Source organism: Nerophis lumbriciformis, linkage group LG11 (genome assembly GCF_033978685.3).
Source record: "Nerophis lumbriciformis linkage group LG11, RoL_Nlum_v2.1, whole genome shotgun sequence".
NCBI classification, from domain to species: Eukaryota; Metazoa; Chordata; class Actinopteri; order Syngnathiformes; family Syngnathidae; genus Nerophis; species Nerophis lumbriciformis.
The window spans coordinates 26,006,409-26,028,327 of NC_084558.2; the positions used below are offsets into that span (position 1 = coordinate 26,006,409).

At 41.9% G+C, this 21,919-nt stretch overlaps 1 protein-coding gene across 6 annotated transcripts in view; it reads right to left on the reverse strand.

The window, feature by feature from the left end:
* csmd3b (CUB and Sushi multiple domains 3b) overlaps positions 1-21,919 on the reverse strand; it is an 877,422-nt gene that overhangs the window by 301,370 nt on the left and 554,133 nt on the right. For all 6 annotated transcript variants that reach the window (XM_061966990.2, XM_072914110.1, XM_061966991.2 and 3 more), the window contains 2 exons: positions 17,194-17,281; positions 13,064-13,188 (listed from right to left, as the gene is read on the reverse strand). In XM_061966990.2, coding sequence (XP_061822974.1) covers positions 13,064-13,188; positions 17,194-17,281 — 213 coding nt within the window. The remainder of the gene's footprint in view (positions 1-13,063; positions 13,189-17,193; positions 17,282-21,919) is intronic.

Consider the following 21,919-nt stretch of genomic DNA (forward strand, 5'->3'; position numbering starts at 1 on the left):
GACCACACAATTCTTTTAGACCGCCTGAGAGACTGTGTGGGTGTCAGGGGGACTGCATTAGAGTGGTTCAGATCCTACCTGTCAGAGAGGTCATTCTCTGTCAGGCTGGGGGACGCCACCTCTTCTTCTGCTCCATTTTACTGTGGTGTCCCCCAGGGATCTATTCTAGGCCCCATCCTGTTTGCTCTATATCTCCTCCCTCTTGGAGAGATTTTTAAGAGGCATGGAGTGTCTTATCACTTTTATGCAGACGACTGCCAAATTTATATGCCGATTTCAAAAGGCCACGGCCCCCTGACCCCCCTTCTCAACTGTGTATGCGACATCAAGGCTTGGTTAGCCCAGAATTTTTTAATAATGAATGAGGGAAAAACGGAAATTTTAGTTTTTGGTCCGGCCCTCACTGACTTGGGACCATTGCAAAATTATGTGCGTCCCAAAGTCACCAGCCTCGGCGTCACTATAGACAGTGATTTTAAACTTGACAAACAAGTCAATGGCATTTTAAAATCGTGTTTTTATCATCTTCGTCTTTTAGCAAAGGTAAAACCGTTTTTATCTTTTAACCTTTTTGAACAAGGCGTGCATGCTTTTATTTTAAGTCGCCTGGACTACTACATTGCACTTTATGCTGATATTAGCCAAAAAGCTGTCTCCCGGTTGCAATTAGTCCAGAATGCGGCAGCACGACTTTTAACAGGGGCCAGGAAACGCGAGCATATAACCCCAATTCTTAAACTTTGCACTGGCTCCCTGTTCATTTTAGAATTGATTTAAAAATGTTGCTGTTTGCTTTTAAAGCTTTGCATGGACTGGCACCTCATTATATCTCGGATCTTATCCAAATCCAGCTCATGGTGCCCAAGATGAGACTTAAAACCAGGGGAGACAGGGCCTTCTCTGTGGTCGGCCCTAAGCTCTGGAACACTCTGCACCTCCATGTCCGAACTGCTCCCACAGTGGAGTGTTTTAAGTCTCGTCTTATGACCCACTTTTATTCTCTGGCTTTTAACACTATGTGAGTTGTGTGGTCCTCTGTGTTTTAACATTTTGATTTCTATTCATTGTTTTAATTGGTTTTACCCTTTAAAATCGTTTTTAATCATATTTATTTTTATGTTGTTTTTATATTGTTTTTATATTTATTTTATTATTTATTTCTTGTTTTTATTCAGTCATTGGTGGAGCTAAGGAAAATATTTGAATATTGTTTTTAATATTGTTGTGCAGCACTTTGGAAACATTTTTGTTGTTTAAATGTGCTACCGTATTTTCCGCACTATAAGGCGCACCTAAAAACCACAATTTTTCTCAAAAGCTGACAGTGCGCCTAATAACCCGGTGCGCTTTATTACGATTCATTTTCATAAAGTTTCAGTCTCGCAACTTCGGTAAACAGCCGCCATCTTTTTTCCCGGTAGAACAGGAAGCGCTTCTTCTTCTACGCAAGCAACCGCCGAGGAAAGCACCCGCCCCCATAGAACAGGAAGCGCTTCACCCGCCCCCGGAAGAAGAAGAAAAAACGCGCGGATATCACCGTACGTTTCATTTCCTGTTTACATCTGTAAAGACCACAAAATGGCTCCTACAAAGGACAAGGATCCGGTTCATAAAAAGACGCAATCTCTCCATCCGCACACGGATTACTACCGTATTTCACAGCAACTGATATTCCTGTGAACTGCACTGTGGAACGGGAGCACGTACGGTGAATATTCGCACCACAGAGAATGAGAAGTCATCCTTCACTGTGGTTCTAGCTTGCCATGCTAACTTCCACCCAGGGTGATATTCAAAAGGAAGACCTTGCCAAAAGAGACCTTTCCAGCCGGCGTCATCATAAAAGCTAACTCGAAGGGATGGATGGATGAAGAAAAGATGAGCGAGTGGTTAAGGGAAGTTTACGCGAAGAGGCCGGGTGGCTTTTTTCACACAGCTCCGAAGGCGAACACACCTTCACTAAGACGGGCAGATAGCGCCGGTCGACATACGCCAACATCTGCCAGTGGATCGTAAATGCCTGGGCAGATAGTTTCGGTCACAACTGTGGTCCGAGCTTTCCGGAAGGCAGGATTCACAGAACTGCTGCACAACAACAGCGACACTGAATCCGATGACTTCGACGAGGCGGAGCCGGCCATTTTTGGATCCCACGCTTGCGCAACTTTTCAATTCGGACACCGAAGACGAAGAATTCGAAGGATTTACGAATGAAGAATAACTTCAGAAGGTGAGCGCTATGTTTATTTTGTGTGTTGTGACATTAACGTTCGAGCAACATTATGTTGCTATTTATTGCTCTACACCATTTTGAATTTTACTATGTTTGTGATTGCACATTTGCGTACATTTTGGGACAGAGTTGTTAGAACGCTGGTTTTCAATATATTATTAAAGTTTGACTGAACTATCTGACTGTTTTTTTGACATTCACTTTAGCGCAGCGTTTTTTTGACATTCACTTTAGCGCAGCGTAGGCGCGGCTTTTAGTCCGGGGCGGCTTATTGGTGGACAAAATTATGAAATATGTAATTCATAGAAGGTGCGGCTAATAATCCGGTGCGCCTTATAGTGCGGAAAATACGGTATACAAATAAAGTGGATTGGACTGGAGTGCCAGAATGTCTCTGTGGAAGTCTTCCTCCCGTTGGTTACCTGATGCCGACAAACCTCCACGATAGCCCGGGTGTCTGGTGTTAGCAATGTCTTTTTATGTGGCAGCGCACACACGCTAGGAAAACACAGCCAACTTTCCAGTTTCCGCTCTGTGACTTTTCAGTCTGTCAATGTCCAGTGCGCGCCTGCTCGGCAACTCCAACTCCAACAACTGTGTCTCGGCCCGGCTGCTACTAATAAGCATGGCAGGTGATTGGATGATTATCCCCAGCTGGGTAATCCAATCACCTGCCAGCTGTGCTTCGAGGCCGGTCCTTACACACTCCGCTCCGCGGCAGGCCCGCAGACCATGCCCCCGTCCACAGTCTCATTGTTTCATGCCTCTATAGCATCATACCCAAGCCTTGTCTCGTCTCTCATTTGCGTATCCTGATCCTGAATTCCTTTGTTGGTATTTTGAGTTTTCCTTTTGTCCTCCTTAGCAGAGTGATTTTTGGTTATTTAATTTTGCAGCCGGAGTGGTGAGTTTCATTTTTTTCTTATAGTTCTTCTTTTTTCTAAATTTTTTTGAGTGACATTTTTTGTTCACTATTTTTCTAGATAAGAAACTGTGAAGACGTTTTATAGCCAATGTTTCTCCCTCCTTTTGGAGCGTCTTTTGTTATGATACATTTCATAGATTATATCCTGCGCTAAGTATAGTTCGCTATTGATATTTTTAGTTTCCTCCTTTCGGAGTGATTTTCGGTTGTTCCTTTTTTGTGGAACCTTTTTCGCCGAGTTGTCAGATTAAAGCCTATGTTGTATTTCCCTGACGAAGGAGGTGAAAAGTAGCTTTCAAAATAAAAGCCTGCCGGATTGCCCTACTCTGCATCTGAGTCCTATTTTTGACCAAGCCGGACAGTACATTCTGGCCAGTATGGACCCAGCAGAGAAAGGACAGTTTTCAGCAATCCTACAAGATCAGGAATCCTGCCTCTCTCGCCAGGAGGAGTTTCAGACGGCGATGGCCGATTATATGGGCCACCTTACCTCCCAGCTACAGGGGATGGTCGTGCGACTCCCTCAAACCACCGCTTTGACTCCCGTACCCAAGTCACATGCCGGAGCCGGAAGTAAATTGGTTAACTCCCGGCTAAATATTTAGGTGAAACAGGACAATGCAAGACTTTCATCATAGACTGTTCTATTCATTTTGAATTTAACCCTCACGCCTTACCCACTGATCGAGCAAAAATTGCTTTCATGATCTCCCATCTAACGAGGAGAGCCAAAGCTTGGGCTTCCGCCGAATGGGGCCGGCCTCAGCTATCTGCAGCTCGCTCACGGAGTTCCAAGCGGCCCTAAGAATGACTTTTAATCCAGTCACCGATGACCGAGAGAAAGCACAGGAGCTGAGCAGACTGAGGCAAGGCCGAGACTCGGTATGCGACTACGCCATCCGGTTCCGCACGCTATCGGCGGAGAGCGGGTGGAACTCCATGGCCCTCTATGACATTTTTTTGAAAGAACTGGCCACACCGATTCAGGATCTTCTCGTCCCATCGGATCTACCTGCCGGTTTGGACGACCTTATCACGCTCGCCATTCGCACCGACAACAGGCTCACTCAGCTCAGACGACATCGGAGCGGACGGACCACGACTACGGAAGGAGCTGCACACTCTCAGACGCAGCGCGGGCCAGCCTTCCACCACGCTTCACCCGAGCCGAGTCATCACCCTTCCATGGAAGGAGGTGAGGATCCCATGCAGCTGGGAAGAGCGCGGCTGTCGCAGGAGGAACGGCAGAGACGACAGCTTGAAGGAAGGTGTTTTTACTGCGGAGAAGCTGGTCACCTCGTCGCCACCTGTCCAGTTAAGCGACCCATAGGAGTGAGTCAACTCTCAGCTTTTACCCCCATTACGCGCACTTTCACTAAAGGTCAGGTAAAACATCACACTATCACAGACATTGGAGCACTTATTGGCTGACTGGAGTCTGGTTGCTAAACTGGGTATCAAGTCTGATCCATTAGCCCGACCCATTAGAGCCAGAGCCCTAGATGGAAAGCAACAGTTTCTCATCACACACACCACAGAACCCATATGCATGCGCATAAATAACCATGAAGAAAAGATTTGCCTGTATCTGTTCAAAACCTCCTCGCACACTATGATTTTGGGACAACCGTGGCTTTTTCACCACAACCCTCAGATAGACTGGAGGTCGGGTGACATTAAAGCATGGGGGGAGAACTGTGTCAATGATTGTGTCACCGGTTCTACATAAAATAAGAATGCAGGACAACTTAATTTGTTTTTTGCAAACCCCACCACAGAATCAGAGTACCCGGACCTGAACTCGGTGCCTCCATGCTACCACCAGATACGAGAGGTTTTTAGCAAGACTAAGGCCATGTCGCTCCCTCCTCACCGCCCGTACGACTGCGCCATTGATTTGGTCCTAGGATCCACCATCCCCAAAGGACGCCTGTACTCAGTTTCGGAACCTGAGAGGGCAGCCATGAAGGAGTACCTCACCGCCTCATCACCGGCGGGCGCCAGATTCTTCTTTGTGGGCAAAAAGGATGGATCCCTGAGACCCTGCATCGACTACAGCCCGTAAAAATATGGTACCCCGTCCCTCTCATGAACTCAGTGTTTGACCAACTCCAGCAAGCCAAGATATTTACAGAACGTGACCTTCGTAATGCCTATCATCTCATCCGCATAAGGGAGTAAGGGAGGGGGATGAGTGGAAGACTGGTTTTAACACTCCCAGTAGACACTGTGAGTATTTAGTCATGCCATTTGGACTCACCAATGCTCCCGCTGTACTTAAAGCCATGATAAATGATGTGCTAAGAGACTTCCTAGACCATTTTGTATATGTGTACCTGGATGACATTTTAATTTATTCACCAGACATTGAGACTCACAATGTCCACATGACTAAGGTCCTTAAAATGCTACTGGAGAACCAGCTATTTGTCAAAGCCAAAAAAAGTGAGTTTCATGTCAACACTATCTCCTTCTTGGGCTTTATCGTAGCCCCTGGAGGAGTTCAGATGGACCCGGCTAAAGTTAGCGCTGTAGCCGACTGGCCTACTCCTGATAGCCGTAAGAGGGTTCAGCAGTTCTTGGGGTTTGCTCATTTTTAACAGGCGATTTATCAGAGGCTTTAGCACAATAGCTGCCCCTCTCCATGCTCTCACTTCTACTCAGGTGCAGTATATGTGTGTATATATATATATATATATATATATATATATATATATATATATAGGTAAAAGCCAGTAAATTAGAATATTTTGAAAAACTTGATTTATTTCAGTAATTGCATTCAAAAGGTGTAACTTGTACATTATATTTATTCATTGCACACAGACTGATGCATTCAAATGTTTATTTCATTTAATTTTGATGATTTGAAGTGGCAACAAATGAAAATCCAAAATTCCGTGTGTCACAAAATTAGAATATTACTTAAGGCTAATACAAAAAAGGGATTTTTAGAAATGTTGGCCAACTGAAAAGTTTGAAAATGAAAAATATGAGCATGTACAATACTCAATACTTGGTTGGAGCTCCTTTTGCCTCAATTACTGCGTTAATGCGGCGTGGCATGGAGTCGATGAGTTTCTGGCACTGCTCAGGTGTTATGAGAGCCCAGGTTGCTCTGATAGTGGCCTTCAACTCTTCTGCGTTTTTGGGTCTGGCATTCTGCATCTTCCTTTTCACAATACCCCACAGATTTTCTATGGGGCTAAGGTCAGGGGAGTTGGCGGGCCAATTTAGAACAGAAATACCATGGTCCGTAAACCAGGCACGGGTAGATTTTGCGCTGTGTGCAGGCGCCAAGTCCTGTTGGAACTTGAAATCTCCATCTCCATAGAGCAGGTCAGCAGCAGGAAGCATGAAGTGCTCTAAAACTTGCTGGTAGACGGCTGCGTTGACCCTGGATCTCAGGAAACAGAGTGGACCGACACCAGCAGATGACATGGCACCCCAAACCATCACTGATGGTGGAAACTTTACACTAGACTTCAGGCAACGTGGATCCTGTGCCTCTCCTGTCTTCCTCCAGACGCTGGGACCTCGATTTCCAAAGGAAATGCAAAATTTGCATGGTTGGGTGATGGTTTGGGGTGCCATGTCATCTGCTGGTGTCGGTCCACTCTGTTTCCTGAGATCCAGGGTCAACGCAGCCGTCTACCAGCAAGTTTTAGAGCACTTCATGCTTCCTGCTGCTGACCTGCTCTATGGAGATGGAGATTTCAAGTTCCAACAGGACTTGGCGCCTGCACACAGCGCAAAATCTACCCGTGCCTGGTTTACGGACCATGGTATTTCTGTTCTAAATTGGCCCGCCAACTCCCCTGACCTTAGCCCCATAGAAAATCTGTGGGGTATTGTGAAAAGGAAGATGCAGAATGCCAGACCCAAAAACGCAGAAGAGTTGAAGGCCACTATCAGAGCAACCTGGGCTCTCATAACACCTGAGCAGTGCCAGAAACTCATCGACTCCATGCCACGCCGCATTAACGCAGTAATTGAGGCAAAAGGAGCTCCAACCAAGTATTGAGTATTGTACATGCTCATATTTTTCATTTTCATACTTTTCAGTTGGCCAACATTTCTAAAAATCCCTTTTTTGTATTCGCCTTAAGTAATATTCTAATTTTGTGACACACGGAATTTTGGATTTTCATTTGTTGCCACTTCAAATCATCAAAATTAAATGAAATAAACATTTGAATGCATCAGTCTGTGTGCAATGAATAAATATAATGTACAAGTTACACCTTTTGAATGCAATTACTGAAATAAATCAAGTTTTTCAAAATATTCTAATTTACTGGCTTTTACCTGTATATATATATATAAATGTGTGTATATATATATATATATATAATATTTGTTTTTCAGAACGACCGCAATGCACACGTCCTTGGTAGCAAACATGGCGCCTGTTGTTTAGTTGGCCATACTTTCTTTATACACGACTCTGGACTACGGTGTGTTGCATACAGTGTTGATTTCGTTGAGTAAAAATGTTCATCTTAGTTATCCTCAAGAACCTATTTTCCCCTGACTAAATTAGAACGATAATGAATCACAACAAATGCACGTTGATAAAAACAATGACGAAATTAATTGACAATTCATTTTAAAATCAAGATGAAAATAATTCACAGAGACGAAATCCAATCATATTCAATTTTGTCTTTAGACGGGTGGGACAATGTAGGAATCCATCCAATCACAGGAGCATGCAGGGGAGGGGCGGGTTGTACATCACGGCGGGGATCCAATCAGAACTCCAACTACTAAGACACGGTGTTTGCATTTTTTTCACTGGGAACAAAGACTGTATTGCAGGGATGTAACGATAAACGGTATTAATGATGGCTGCGACAAAACTCCAGCTAGTATTAACCTTTAGAATTAAAATGATCAAAAAACTGAGATTGATAACTTCACTTTGATAAACTACTTTTGTTGTACACTCTGGGCGAGCTTGCCCATCAATCTGATAGGCAAGATACTTGCACAGCACATTTAATCGATGTCCTCGACACACTGTTCAGCTATTAATTGCATCACTTGACAACAAACAAAGGAGGACAGGTATGTGAAATGTATATACGTCCTAGATTTATAAGAGTACTTGGTATAGTTAGACGGGACAGTGGCCAAGATGCCAATTGTGCACACTCACTGTAGTTATACATAATATAGAGTAAAACTAGCTTCTTCATATGACCATTTTAGTCATATATTATTCAACATTTGAAAACAATGTATAATTTTCAGCTAAAACAATAACACACAGGCAAGTTAATGTAACATGTACTTAAAATATTCATAGAGATCAAGTCTTGTTGTGAATTCAGTTTTTGAGATGTTCTGCAATAACCATAATAAAAGTGGTTTTAAGACGTCTTCAAAGATGTGTTATCCGTTACACTTTCTATTTTAGTCAACAAAATTTACTGTAATTTTCGTCAACTAAAATGTTGAAGAATTTAACCGACAAAAACTAAATTAATTTAGATGACTAAAATATGACTAAAACTAAAATACATTTTCGTCAAAAGACTATGACTAAAATTAAATTTAAAACTGAAAACCAACACTGGTTGCCTCGCGAGGAGGTAGTCTCGCCATGAAGCTGAATGTGTCAGTCTAGTGTTATGTAGCACCCTACAATGTGTTTGTGCTATAAGTATTGTATTTATTAGACACTTGCTGTTTGATTGTAATGTGCATCTTAGTTGTTTTTTCATTACCAAATGTGCAGGTGTTGAAATTAGCATGTACAGTTGTTAATACTAATCAGTAGCATGTACAAGACAGCCAATGTAAATTAGCATCTTTGAAAAAATGGAGCCTTACTGTTTGTTCGAACGCTTTCTATAAGACTACTTGCTTTGTTGGCATGGAAAAGTTCAGCATTATAGAGAGGCAGTTTTGTTGAGTGCTTGTTTGATTGATTGCCTGCCCACCAGGTATTTGAGCAGGTGTTTCGTCTGAAACCGGACGTGACGTCACAAGCAACAAAGGTATCGACACATGGTAACATTGGATTTTAGAAGAATTGAAATCTCAGTGTTCGAAGATTGGTCCAAATATTACCTGAAGTCTAACTCTAAATTCCTCATTTCCACTGACTGCTTTCTCTACAGTTTGATTTTGGCATTTCAAATTGTTTCGCTGATTATTAGTTGACTGACGAAATAATTCCTTTTATTGTTGCACCACAGCAACGCACGCCCGCCATAAATTTGGCATTCTATCTCTAAGAGTGTGTCTCCAGCCAAGCGGACGCCAAGCCCTCCTGAAGAGAGAGAGACGTTGACAAACGACTTTGGCATTTAACGTGACGGACGCTCTCCGTCTTTGTCTCGCTCCTCTATCGGTATGCAAGTTGGAGTTGAGGGGGAAAAAACTGGAGCCGGTGTGTGAAAATAAAGCCAGTTTTTTGTTTTTTTGAAGTTTTTCTGGTAACATAGAGTCTATGTTGCTACTGAACAATGGCACCTGAAGGAACTGAACTGGCAGAGACGTTGGACACAGGGTTTTTACAGTCCATTGACAAAAGGCCAGGACGACACGCTGATACGGCTGTGGAGAAAATCCACAGGCCTGTGGTTTCTTCGGATTCTCACAGCTAACCTTGTTTGCTCTTTCTCCACCTATTCTTAACTTGATAGAACCAGACGTTGGAAAACCACGGAAAGTGTGGGTGAGCGTTGGGCTAAAAAGCTGAAGAAAGAAGCAAACTGTTGACTATGACACTAGTTCATTCATCACAATGTTTAGAAAAAATATGAACATTTATAGCGGGACTATTCTACAAGTTTATTCAGGTTTTCAGCTAAGAAACAAAGAGGCCAGACTTCCTCCTTCACCATTATTTTCATTTTGTATCTATGACAATGCAGGGCTCTGCCATACCTTCATTTTTGTTACTTCTACTGGCGAACATTGTCATAAATCTTAAGAGCTCTGCTGTTTTAAGGACCTACTGCATAAACGCTAGTCAAAGATCCTCAATACAACATGAGCTAGTATGATGAATCTCTATGGAACTCGAATAGTTGCTGCATATAGAGCAGGGCTCTTCAACCGGTGGCCTGGGGGCCAAACCGTGACTGACTTGACTTGACTCTTGGAAAATAAATATACTTGACATGTGACGTGTGTTTGCCTTTTTACTTTATAAAACATCTTTGGGGATATATGTTGTTTTAAAAATGTGAAAATACTGGAAGCATGTCACATTTAGAACATTTTTTTTTACATTTGAAGACGAATGTGCCTAGGAGTGTTCTCGGATTATTATTCACCTGATAATTTATCTTAGAAAATGTTTGGCCACTCATCCGAGTAGTTTTCATCAGCTCATGCTCATAGACTTAGCTTGGACGAATCTAGTCTGAGCGCTTGGTGCCAAGGTCCTAACTATTCATCCTCTAACACGAGGAGGAGCATATGCACAGGAAATACTGTTTTTATTCTTTTGGGGAGTAAAAAAGAATGTGTCCAACAAATATTAAGATAAGATTAATGCTCATAGACTTAGCTTGGACGGATCTAGTCTGAGCGCTTGGTGCCAAGGTCCTAACTATTCATCCTCTAACATGAGGAGGAGCATATGCACAGGAAATACTGGTTTTATTCTTTTGTGGAGTAAAAAGAATGTGTCCATCAACAAATGTTAAGACAGAATTGAATCATTCATACACTGTATCAAATCGTATTGAATCGTTCATACAATAACTCAAATCGCATCGGATTGTTCTGTTTTTTAAATAAAATGTTTTTGAATTGCATTGTAACTTATGTTTCTCGAGACAAATCGAATAGTCCGTCACAAAGAGATTTACATCCCTAGTATTTACAAATAAATACATTGACATTGATTACCAAGGCCTGTACATCGATCATCTTACTTCTCATAAAAGTTCCATTGAAGGGGCTGTTTGCAAGATTTACATGCCCGGAGGGTGCCCTCTTACATCCGTATTGACGTAATTAAGTACGTATGTAACACATGCACGCGCATTAGCTTTAGGTGTTGTTAGCTAATAATAGCAATTTGGATAGCTAGTGCTAGCTGTCATTGAATGTATATTCTGTCATATGTCCTGGCATGACGTTAAACTGCATCCGGCAGTGGAGGCTCCTCTATGGGGTTTTAGGGCACCCTTTACTACTGTTACCCCAGGTGGCCCTTGGCAAAGGCCTAGTACCTGACTGCCCCCTAGCCAGGGATACGGTGAAGACCTCAATGGCGGAGCAGGCGGAAGACGGTAGATGTATGAACCACCACAACGGCTGCGATAGCGGAAGGAGGCACCCCCATTTGGGCCCAGTTATGAGGAAAAAACAACCCAAAACCTAAATGGTGGAACAGGCGGAAGATGATTGCTAACCCTATGGAGCGTCACAACGGCTGGGATGGCGGATGAAGGCTGCAGCAGAAAAGGGTCCCCAGTCGTCTTGGACTCCATGCCACTGGACCCTGACCCGGATCTGTCAAGGATCGTGGGGTGACTGTCTGTGCACCAGTCTCCCCACGTTAAACAAAGTCCCGCACAGGCATCCTCCATAAAAGGGATACCCCCCTACCAGGAGGATTGTCATACTTGCTTCGAGTGACCGCCGATGAAGATTCTGTCATTACGACAACATGACTGCAAATTGTTTGTTGCTTCTCTTGGACTTCTTTTGTATGTGTGTACACACTCCCTGGGAAGGAGATCTTGCCCCAAGTGAAGGAGTTCAAGTACCTCGGAGTCATGTTCACGAGTGAGGGAAGAGTGGATCGTGAGATCGACAGGCGGATCGGTGCGGCGTCTTCAGTAATGCGGACGCTGTATCGATCCACTGTGGTGAAGAAGGAGCTGAGCCGGAAGGCAAAGCTCTCAATTTACCGGTCGATCTACGTTCCCATCCTCACCTATGGTCATGAGCTTTAGGTTATGACCGAAAGGACAAGATCACGGGTAAAAGCGGCCGAAATTAGTTTCCTACGCCGGGTGGCGGGGCTCTCCCTTAGAGATAGGGTGAGAAGCTCTGTCATCCGGCAGGAGCTCAAAGTAAAGCCGCTGCTCCTCCACATCGAGAGGAGCCAGATGAGGTGGTTCGGGCATCTGGTCAGGATGTCACCCGAACGCCTCCCTAGGGAGGTGTTTAGGGCACGTCCTACCGGTAGGAGGCCACGGGGAAGACCCAAGACACGTTGGGAAGACTATGTCTCCCGGCTGGCCTGGGAACGCCTCGGGATCCCCCGGGAAGAGCTGGACAAAGTGGCTGGGGAGAGGGAAGTCTGGGCTTCCCTGCTTAGGCTGCTGCCCCCGCGACCCGATCTCGGATAAGCAGAAGAAGATGGATGGATGGATGGATGGATACACACTCCCTGCTCGTACATGTTGACGAGACCGGGTGAGTGAGTGCTTTAAACACCAATCATTGTTTTCGGGCCGATAACATTTTTTATTACATAAACTTTGTAATTGTAAAAAATATTGACAAACATCAAACAAATGTGTTCTGTTAAACCACTAATGTGAACATAAGCTTACGTTGGTGGTATTCTTGCTATATTTTTTTTGTTTTGAAAAATGTTACAGTGAGGAGGTGCAAAGAGCACCTTTAATGGTTGGCAATCAGTCAATATTGTCAGCCACCTGTCTTGTTGCCTGTGCACATAAGTAATACGCTATGAACGATCAGATTTGTCACTCGGTGGTGTCTGCTGATAGACCATTACCTCATACATTTTTCTGATACAGTTCCCCGATATTGTAGTTTGTCCACTAATCATCCCCATACTATCAAGAGCGCTTTGCTGTGTTTAAGGACCGACTTGGTTACGGCACTATAAAACATATACAGTCGATACCCGCTAAACAAGAAAGAAAAACAACAACAAAAATCAATATTTCTGTCCTTACCTTTGCAGACTGGCCTGTGGTCGCTCCAGGCTGCAAATACGTCAGCCACCCTCTGGCAGCTGATGCTTTTGCTTCCTTGGAGGACGTAGTCTTCGCCACAGCTGAACTGGACCGTGCTGCCAATGCTGCACAACAAAAAAAGTGGGAAGGTTTTTGCCTGCAGTGCCAACATAGACATGCATAATAAATAGTTGACAGTGTCCACACATAGCGGGTGTGCCATGGTCAAAAAGTAGATTTGCTTACCTCAACAATAAATATTGGGTAGTAGCTGTTGGTACCTCTATTTACACCTATATACTTACAAAATTTAAAAAATCTCTTTGATAAATGATAGTGTGGAGTGTTATGGCGGTAATAAAGACACATTTACGCCATGGGAGACAGCAGAATAGCATGCTAGTAGATAATGGCCGCTCCACAATGTTGTGTGAGTCCATTATTGTCTCCAGTTCTACATTGTAATTTTTTTAATTAAGTTTTACACTACAGTTTCACTTTACATGTATAATATATTATAGGCATAGTCTTACTTTAACACCTTTGCCGAATTTAGTGATCCAGTAGGCTCTGTCATGTGGTAGCTCCACAATGTTGTGTGCCTGCAATATAGTCTGGCTTTCTCTCCACAATAGTGATTCTTTATTTTGTGTTTGACTAAAATTTAACCTGACATACACTATATTGAACTGTTCAGCCGATATTGTCCACACAAATCTAACCGAGGGCCTCACTTGTGCATTTGAACACTGTCAGTAACTAAAACAACAGCCCCCTGGCGATCAATCCAGCAGCACTGAGAGCGGACACAGCCAACCCACCTCCAGGTAATGTTGCAATTAATGCCAACAAAGTAATAGTCTCAAAAACACTCCAACATAAGTAAAGTAAGGCTCCAGTTTTCCAAAAATGCGTTAGCTTGATGCTAATATATGCTACTAATACATGCTAATGATTAGCATTGGCGATTAACATCGCGATTTCAACACCTCCAAATTTTTTATTGAAAACTACAACTAAGTTGCACATTACAATCAAACAGCTTGTGCGTAATAAGTACAATACTTACAGTATTAACACTTTGTTTGGCGCAACAAAATACTTGATTCAGCAAAGACTGAAACCACACATTATACACTACTGCCATCTAATGTCCTGGACTTGCAACTGTAATTGCAACTTGATGTCATACTTGCAAATGACACTCAGATAAGTTTGGAATGCGGCAATAAAAAAAGGTATTTTATCACCCAAAAAAAATTATATTTATTAACATACACACACAAATGTACCAAACATAGGTACCGTCGATTCCCAGGTACCGTATCGGTTTAAATGTGAACAGTACCCATCTCTAGTTATGACCGGGTGAATCTACATATTTGCTTGTGAAGTTTATTTTCAACCGTGCCTGGAAAAAAAAATAGCGGTGACTTCAAGATATATATTTAAATAGGGTGAGGCGTGGTTTAATTTGTAATCTAGAAACGCCTTCAGAATCGAACATTCTGCAGACGGAACAAGAAATGAGTTATAAAAGTGAGTGTGGAGCAAGATTTACACCAAAGCATATCCAGTACATAGTATCTAGACCGCAAGAATGTGTTTTTCGGACTATAAGTCACAGTTGTTTTCATAGTTTGGCCAGGCTCCAGTGCGACTTGTATATGTTTTTTTCCTTCTTTATCCGTATTTTCCGCACCATTAGCCGCACCTAAAAACCACAAATTTACTCAAAAGCTGACAGTGCGGCTTTTAACCCGGTGCGCTTTATATATGGATAAATATTAAGATTCATTTTCATAAAGTTTCGATCTCGCAACTTAGGTAAACAGCCGCCATATTTTTTCCCGGTAGAACAGGAAGCGCTTCTTCTTCTACGCAAGCAACCGCCAAGGTAAGCACCCGCCCCCATAGAACAGGAAGCGCTTCTTCTTCTACTGTAAGCAACCACCCGCCCCCGGAAGAAGAAGAAAAAACGCGCGGATATCACCGTACGTTTCATTTCCTGTTTACATCTGTAAAGACCACAAAATGGCTCCTACTAAGCGACAAGGATCCGGTTCATGAAAAGACGCAATCTCTCCATCCGCACACGGATTACTACCGTATTTCACAGCAACTGATATTCCTGTGAACCGCACTGTGGAACGGGAGCACGTACGGTGAATATTCGCACCACAGGGAATGAGAAGTCATCCTTCACTGTGGTTCTAGCTTGCCATGCTAACTTCCACCCGTGGTGATATTCAAAAGGAAGACCTTGCCAAAAGAGACCTTTCCAGCCGGCGTCATCATAAAAGCTAACTCGAAGGGATGGATGAAGAAAAGATGAGCGAGTGGTTAAGGTAAGTTTAAGTTTACGCGAAGAGGCCGGGTGGCTTTTTTCACGCAGCTCTGTCCATGTTGATATACGTATGTTTGTGATTGCACATTTGCGTACATTTTGGGAGTGAACAGAGTTGTTAGAACGCTGGTTTTTAATATATTATTAAAGTTTGACTGACCTATCTGACTGTTTTTTTTGACATTCCTTTAGCGCAGTTAGATGCGGCTTACAACATGGGGCGGCTTATTGGTGGACAAAGTTTTGAAATATGCCGTTCATTGAAGGCGCGGCTTTTAACCCAGGGCGCCTTATGGTGCGGAAAATACGGTATGCATTTTCGGCAGGTGCGACTTATACTCCGAAAAATACGGTAGGTTACAAGCATTGTTAGACCTTGACATAAGACCAATAATGCGTAGATAATTAAAGGGGAACATTATCACAATTTCAGAAGGGTTAAAACCATTAAAAATCAGTTCCCAGTGGCTTATTTTATTTTTCAAAGTTTTTTTCAAAATTTTACCCATCACGCAATATCCCTAAAAAAAGCTTCAAAGTGCCTGATTTTAACCATCGTTATATACACCCGTCCATTTTCCTGTGACGTCACACAGTGATGCCAATACAAACAAACATGGCGGATAGAACAGCAAGATATAGCGACATTAGCTCGGATTCAGACTCGGATTTCAGCGGCTTAAGCGATTCAACAGATTACGCATGTATTGAAACGGATGGTTGTAGTGTGGAGGCAGGTAGCGAAAACGAAATTGAAGAAGAAACTGAAGCTATTGAGCCATATCGGTTTGAACCGTATGCAAGCGAAACCGACGAAAACGACACGACAGCCAGCGACACGGGAGAAAGCGAGGACAAATTCGGCGATCGCCTTCTAACCAACGATTGGTATGTGTTTGTTTGGCATTAAAGGAAACTAACAACTATGAACTAGGTTTACAGCATATGAAACACATTTGGCAACAACATGCACTTTGAGAGTGCAGACAGCCCATTTCAGGCGCGCTAAGAACATATATTTTTCCACGATTTCAGCACTCAGGTTAACCATACCTAAATAGACACAAAATACTGCATTACACAAGATATATATATAATAAATGTTTTTAAGCTAAATTATTGGTAAACACAGTTTATGTATAATAATTTACGTAAAACCACGAGTAATGAATAAAGTTTGCATCAATTAATATATTCTGTAGACATACCCTCATCCGCTCTCTTTTCCTGAAAGCTGATCTGTCCAGTTTTGGAGTTGATGTCAGCATCTGCTTTGAGTGTCGCAGGATATCCACACATTCTTGCCATCTCTGTCGTAGCATAGCTTTCGTCGGTAAAGTGTGCGGAACAAACGACTGACCATTTCGTCGGCTTTCCCCACAGCCTCGTATTTTGAACACATTTCGTCCAATTTCTTGACACTTGCGCATCTTTGGGCCACTGGTGCAACTTGAATCTGTCCCTGTTCGTGTTGTTACACCCTCCGACAACACACCGACGAAAGTGAGAAAATGGCGGATTGCTTCCCGATGTGACGTCACGTTGTGACGTCATCGCTCCGAGAGCGAATAATAGAAAGGCGTTTAATTTGCCAAGATTCACCCATTTAGAGTTCGGAAATCGGTAAAAAAAATATATGGTCTTTTTTCTGCAACATCAAGGTATATATTGACGCTTACATAGGTCTGGTGATAATGTTCCCCTTTAAACATATACACAAACTGTAGCTATGTGTGAGTGGACATGTCTTGTCTCTGCAATACGGCTATGGCTAATACCGTACCTGAAGTTGTTGCCGTGGCGTTTACCGTTCTCTGGCTCTCCCGGGTCCGGGCAGGAGTTGGAGGCCTGTCTCACGCCGCCTTCGTTTACTAGAATGACAACACGTGGACAGGCATGTCAAGGGTCAAAGTCGAGAGGAAGCTAACTTAAACTTAAAACTCAGGAAGGGATATTTTGTATTCATGCTCACACATGCAGACATGCAAGCTAACAAAATGAACTCTACAAAAATTCTGCAGGACCTTAAGTTTGGGAATGAAGATTTTAGTGCAGTAAAAAAAAAAAGATAAAGGGCAAAAAAAACAGCACGCCGGATAGGATGTTAATTCTTCGAAGACAACACAAGCGTCTTTTAACAGTCGCCCCAAAAGGAAAAAGAGCGCTTTGACAGTGACATAACACATGAATATCTGACACCCTGCACGCCACCTGTGTCGCCCTGTGACGCCGCGAACAATTGTTTCCCTCAACATATTTGCCTCGTCTCGTTACCGTCACTGTCTCAGCCTGCCTTCGCTGTCACAAACCTTGCAGCTGAAAGACATATTTTGCTTTTTTTCCTGGTTTCTCTCTGGAGTTTTTAGAAGTGTAAAACATCACCGAGACATCACTTTGCTTTGACAAGCTGAATATTAGGCTCAACATTTTCACTGAATCATCCGAAAAGTGGGGTCGTGTAAAAAAACAAGGTACCACTGTATTTAAATTAAATCTAAAATTGGAGGTGTCCTGATCTGATGCTGACATTGACATTGTCTAAAATTGCATGTAAAATCTCTGTTTGCTTATGCAAATCTGGGCAGCCAGTTAACATCTAAATGTCCTCCAATAAACACACAAGGTTGGTCTTCTCTTGTTTTTTTAGTCAAGTCACTTACAAAAGGTAAACATCATAGGGTACTAGGAGTTAGCAGCTACACAACAGCTAAGCACACAACCTAGACACATGTAATAAAAATATTAAGTCTAAAACAGCACATTTGTCAATTTAAACAAGTATCCAATAATTATAGTTGCATGTTGCTTACAGCTGTGTTTTTCAACCTTTTTTGAGCCAAGGCACATTTTTTTCATTGAAAAAATTCTGAGGCACACAACCAGCAGAGAACATTAAAAAATGAAAGTCAGTCGCCGATATTGACAATAAAAAGTTGTTCTCGCAAGTGTTGGATATGAATTCAAACCATAACCAACCATGTATCACTATAGCTCTTGTCTCAAACTAGGTGTACTGTCATGACCGGTCACATCACGTTGTGACTTATTTTGAGTTTTTTGCTGTTTTCCTGTGTGTAATGTTTTAGTTCTTGTCTTGCGCTCCAATTTTGGTGGCCTTTCCTGTTTTGTTGGTATTTTCTTGTGACAGTTACTTGTCTTCCTTGAGCCATATTCCCCGCACCTGCTTTGTTTTAGCAATCACGGCTATTTAAGTTGTCGCTATCCTTCTTTGTGGGGACATTGTTTACTGTCATGTCATGTTCGGATGTAAATTGTAGACGCCGTCTGCTCCACACCCTGTAAGTCTTTGCTGTCGTCCAGCATTCTGTTTTTGTTTACTTTGCAACCAGTTCAGTTTTGCAGAGCCTTCCCTAATCTTCAAAGCTTTTTCTTAGCGGCACTCACCTTTTGTTTATTTTTGGTTTAAGCATTAGATACCTTTATACCTGCACAATGTCGTCTGCATATTGTGATCACGACAAACCATGTTCCCGACATCTAAAAAGCAATTAGCTACTTGCTGCCACCTACTGATATGGCAGAGTATTACACGGTTACTCTGCCGAGCTCTAGACAGCACTGACACTCAACAACGGCACATTTGCAGATTATTATTACTGGTTTGCAAAAAAATATGTTTAACCCAAATAGGTGAATTTACATATTCTCCCACGGCACACCAGGCTGTATCTCACTGGCTTACAGATACAAAGTCGACCAAGGCAGAAGAATTTACTGTGTTGTTAACTTACTGAACAATTGTGTTTTGTCGAAAAAAAATCTACTTAATTAAACACAGCATAAGTCTGTTCCAGACAGTTACCGTATTATTCGGATTATAAATCTGAGTTTTTTTCATAATTTGGCCATGGGTGCGACTTATACTCCGGAGCAACTTATGTGTGAAATTATTAACACATTACCGTAAAATATCAAATATTATTATTTATCTAATTCACGGAAGAGACGAAGGAAAATGTCAGCAATCGTCAAACACACGTCAACCAATAAGAATTCGGCGGGGGAGGGTCATGGCAGAAGTGCATTGTGGGTCATGAGATGCTAACTGCTATATGCTATATGCTACTGCCGTAGCTATTAAAATGGATCATTTCTACATTGGCAATAACTTATAAAAACTGAACAAAAATGGCACCGAAAAGGAAATCATATACTGCAGATTACAAGCTGGACGTAGTGAAATATGCAGCAGAAAACGGCGATCCAGCGGCAGAAAGAAAGGATGCTAGCGGCGCATACCAAGAGCGACAACGATTAAGAAGATTTAATCGAATTTAGCGATCGAGACTGACAGATTGTTTGGTAAACGTATAGCATGTTCTATATGTTATAGTTATTTGAATGTCTCTTACCATAATATGTTACGTTAACATACCAGGCACGTTCTCAGTTGGTTATTTATGCGTCATATAACAAACTTATTCAGCCTGTTGTTCACTATTCTTTATTTATTTTAAATAAATCCCTTTCAAATGTCTATCCTTGGTGTTGGATTTTATCAAATACATTTCCCCCAAAAATGCGACTTATACTCCAGTGCGTCATATATATGTTTTTTTCCTTCTATATTATGTATTTTCGGCCGGTGCGACGTACACTCCGGAGCGATTTATAATCCGAAAAATACGGTAATAATGAATCGATTAGTGTTTTCCATACCAAAAGCCTTTGACTTTCTCACATTCTACACAACAAAATAGTATAAATCATTCATGCTGCTATCGTATCGAAACAATATCAGTGTTGACCAATACTAAAAAACAAACAAAACTACATGTTAAAACAAGCAGACGGTTTGTAATATCTGAATTACATAATATGTCATCAAGTCTGCAACATGTTCTTTACAAAGCAGATTATGGTGCCGTGACAAAAACTGAGTGAACTCATAGGCAATCTTATGAAAAATGCACACCAAGTAACTTTTTTGGATTTGTAATCCGGACCAAGGTACTAAATCACAAGTATGAACGCAATGTTAAAGATCGATTTTGTATCCCCTCCAACTATCTGTGGGTCTTTTACAAGTTTTTTGTTTTTTTTAAGTTGGACAAAAGTTAGCTTTGCTTTGACGGCCCCCGAGTGAAATCACTCCTGAGGCTTCCAAAACAAACTACTTTAGAACAATCGTGATTCGCTGCTAACACCATGACTTATTCATCAATGATTCCAGCGAATTTAGTGCCTCATTAGGTATAAATCATCGTAAATTTTTAACAATATCGCGCTGAAAGTTTCAAGTTATTTGTATAATACCAAAAGTTCTCACCAGTGGGTGGAGAATTAGGGCAGCATCTCGTTGAAGGGAGAAGTGTGTCGGCGTACTACAGCAAAGACAACGCGCCGTGGGGTACTTTCTTTATCCCAGGCATGGTTTAAAAAAAAAAAAAACACACACCAAAACATGCTGCGTACTTTAATCTTTCATTCTTAAATCTTGATGTTGAGAACAATATTCTCCAGACGGACTATTTGTGCTGAATTATTAAGGGTGTTGTGTTTCATGCTTGATGGTGAAGCTACACCTGTTGCCATGCATTGCTGTTTTCGAGACTAGTGAGGCCCTGTTAGTTGCAAAAATGTGACGCTCCCTACAGGTTTGGAAAACTTGTTAGCATACATGTATTACAGATGTCAACGTTTTATCATCATTAGACTTACAGTATGGACAGTTTGCGGCCATGTTTTTCAACCAATCTTGCTCAAAATGTACACTTTTTGTGTAAAATGTTTAATTTCACTTTATCTGACAAATGAGTGGTCTGGAGTTTCAAAAACAGCATAACCATGTATGTGTTGAAACAATAAATGCACCTTTCTCATGCTTTTGTGTTAGCTTACATCAGGGGTGTCGAAAGTGCAGCCCGCAGTCTGTTTTTTTATTGGCCCATGACAGAAAGATAGATAAAAACTAAACTAGCCCTAATTCCCCCCAAATTAAGATTTAAAGAAATAAAACGGCCGACGACCTGTGCATCTTACCGTGCTGTATATGGTGTCAGGCTTGTTTTCACTGAGGGCCAAATCAAAGTAATTTTTTCTTGCAAAATTTGGTAAGTTTTCGAGTTTGAAAAAAAAAACTTAAAATAGTTTTAATTGGCAAAATAGTAATAATGATAATAATATTACCAAATAATAACATACATAAATCAAGATTTAGGGCTGCAACAATATTTATTTAGAAAAAAAGCTTCAAGTTATATTATTTTGCTTCAAGTAATTGTTTAATGATTGTAACGATCACAATTGAGATAATCAGGACTGCATGGAGTGCCTGGTGAGCGGTGGTGTGTGGGGGCCGTGATCTGTGTGGCCGTAAACAGCAAACACATTTTTTGGTGATTTGTATTAATGCACACATGTTGAAAGTGCAATATCAATGCTGATTATGTGAATTTACTAGGAAAAAAAAGAAGGAAGGTTTTGGAAAGCAGAAAGATTGTTTTACCTTAAATACACATTTTGGCTAAAAATTGTGTTTTATTTGA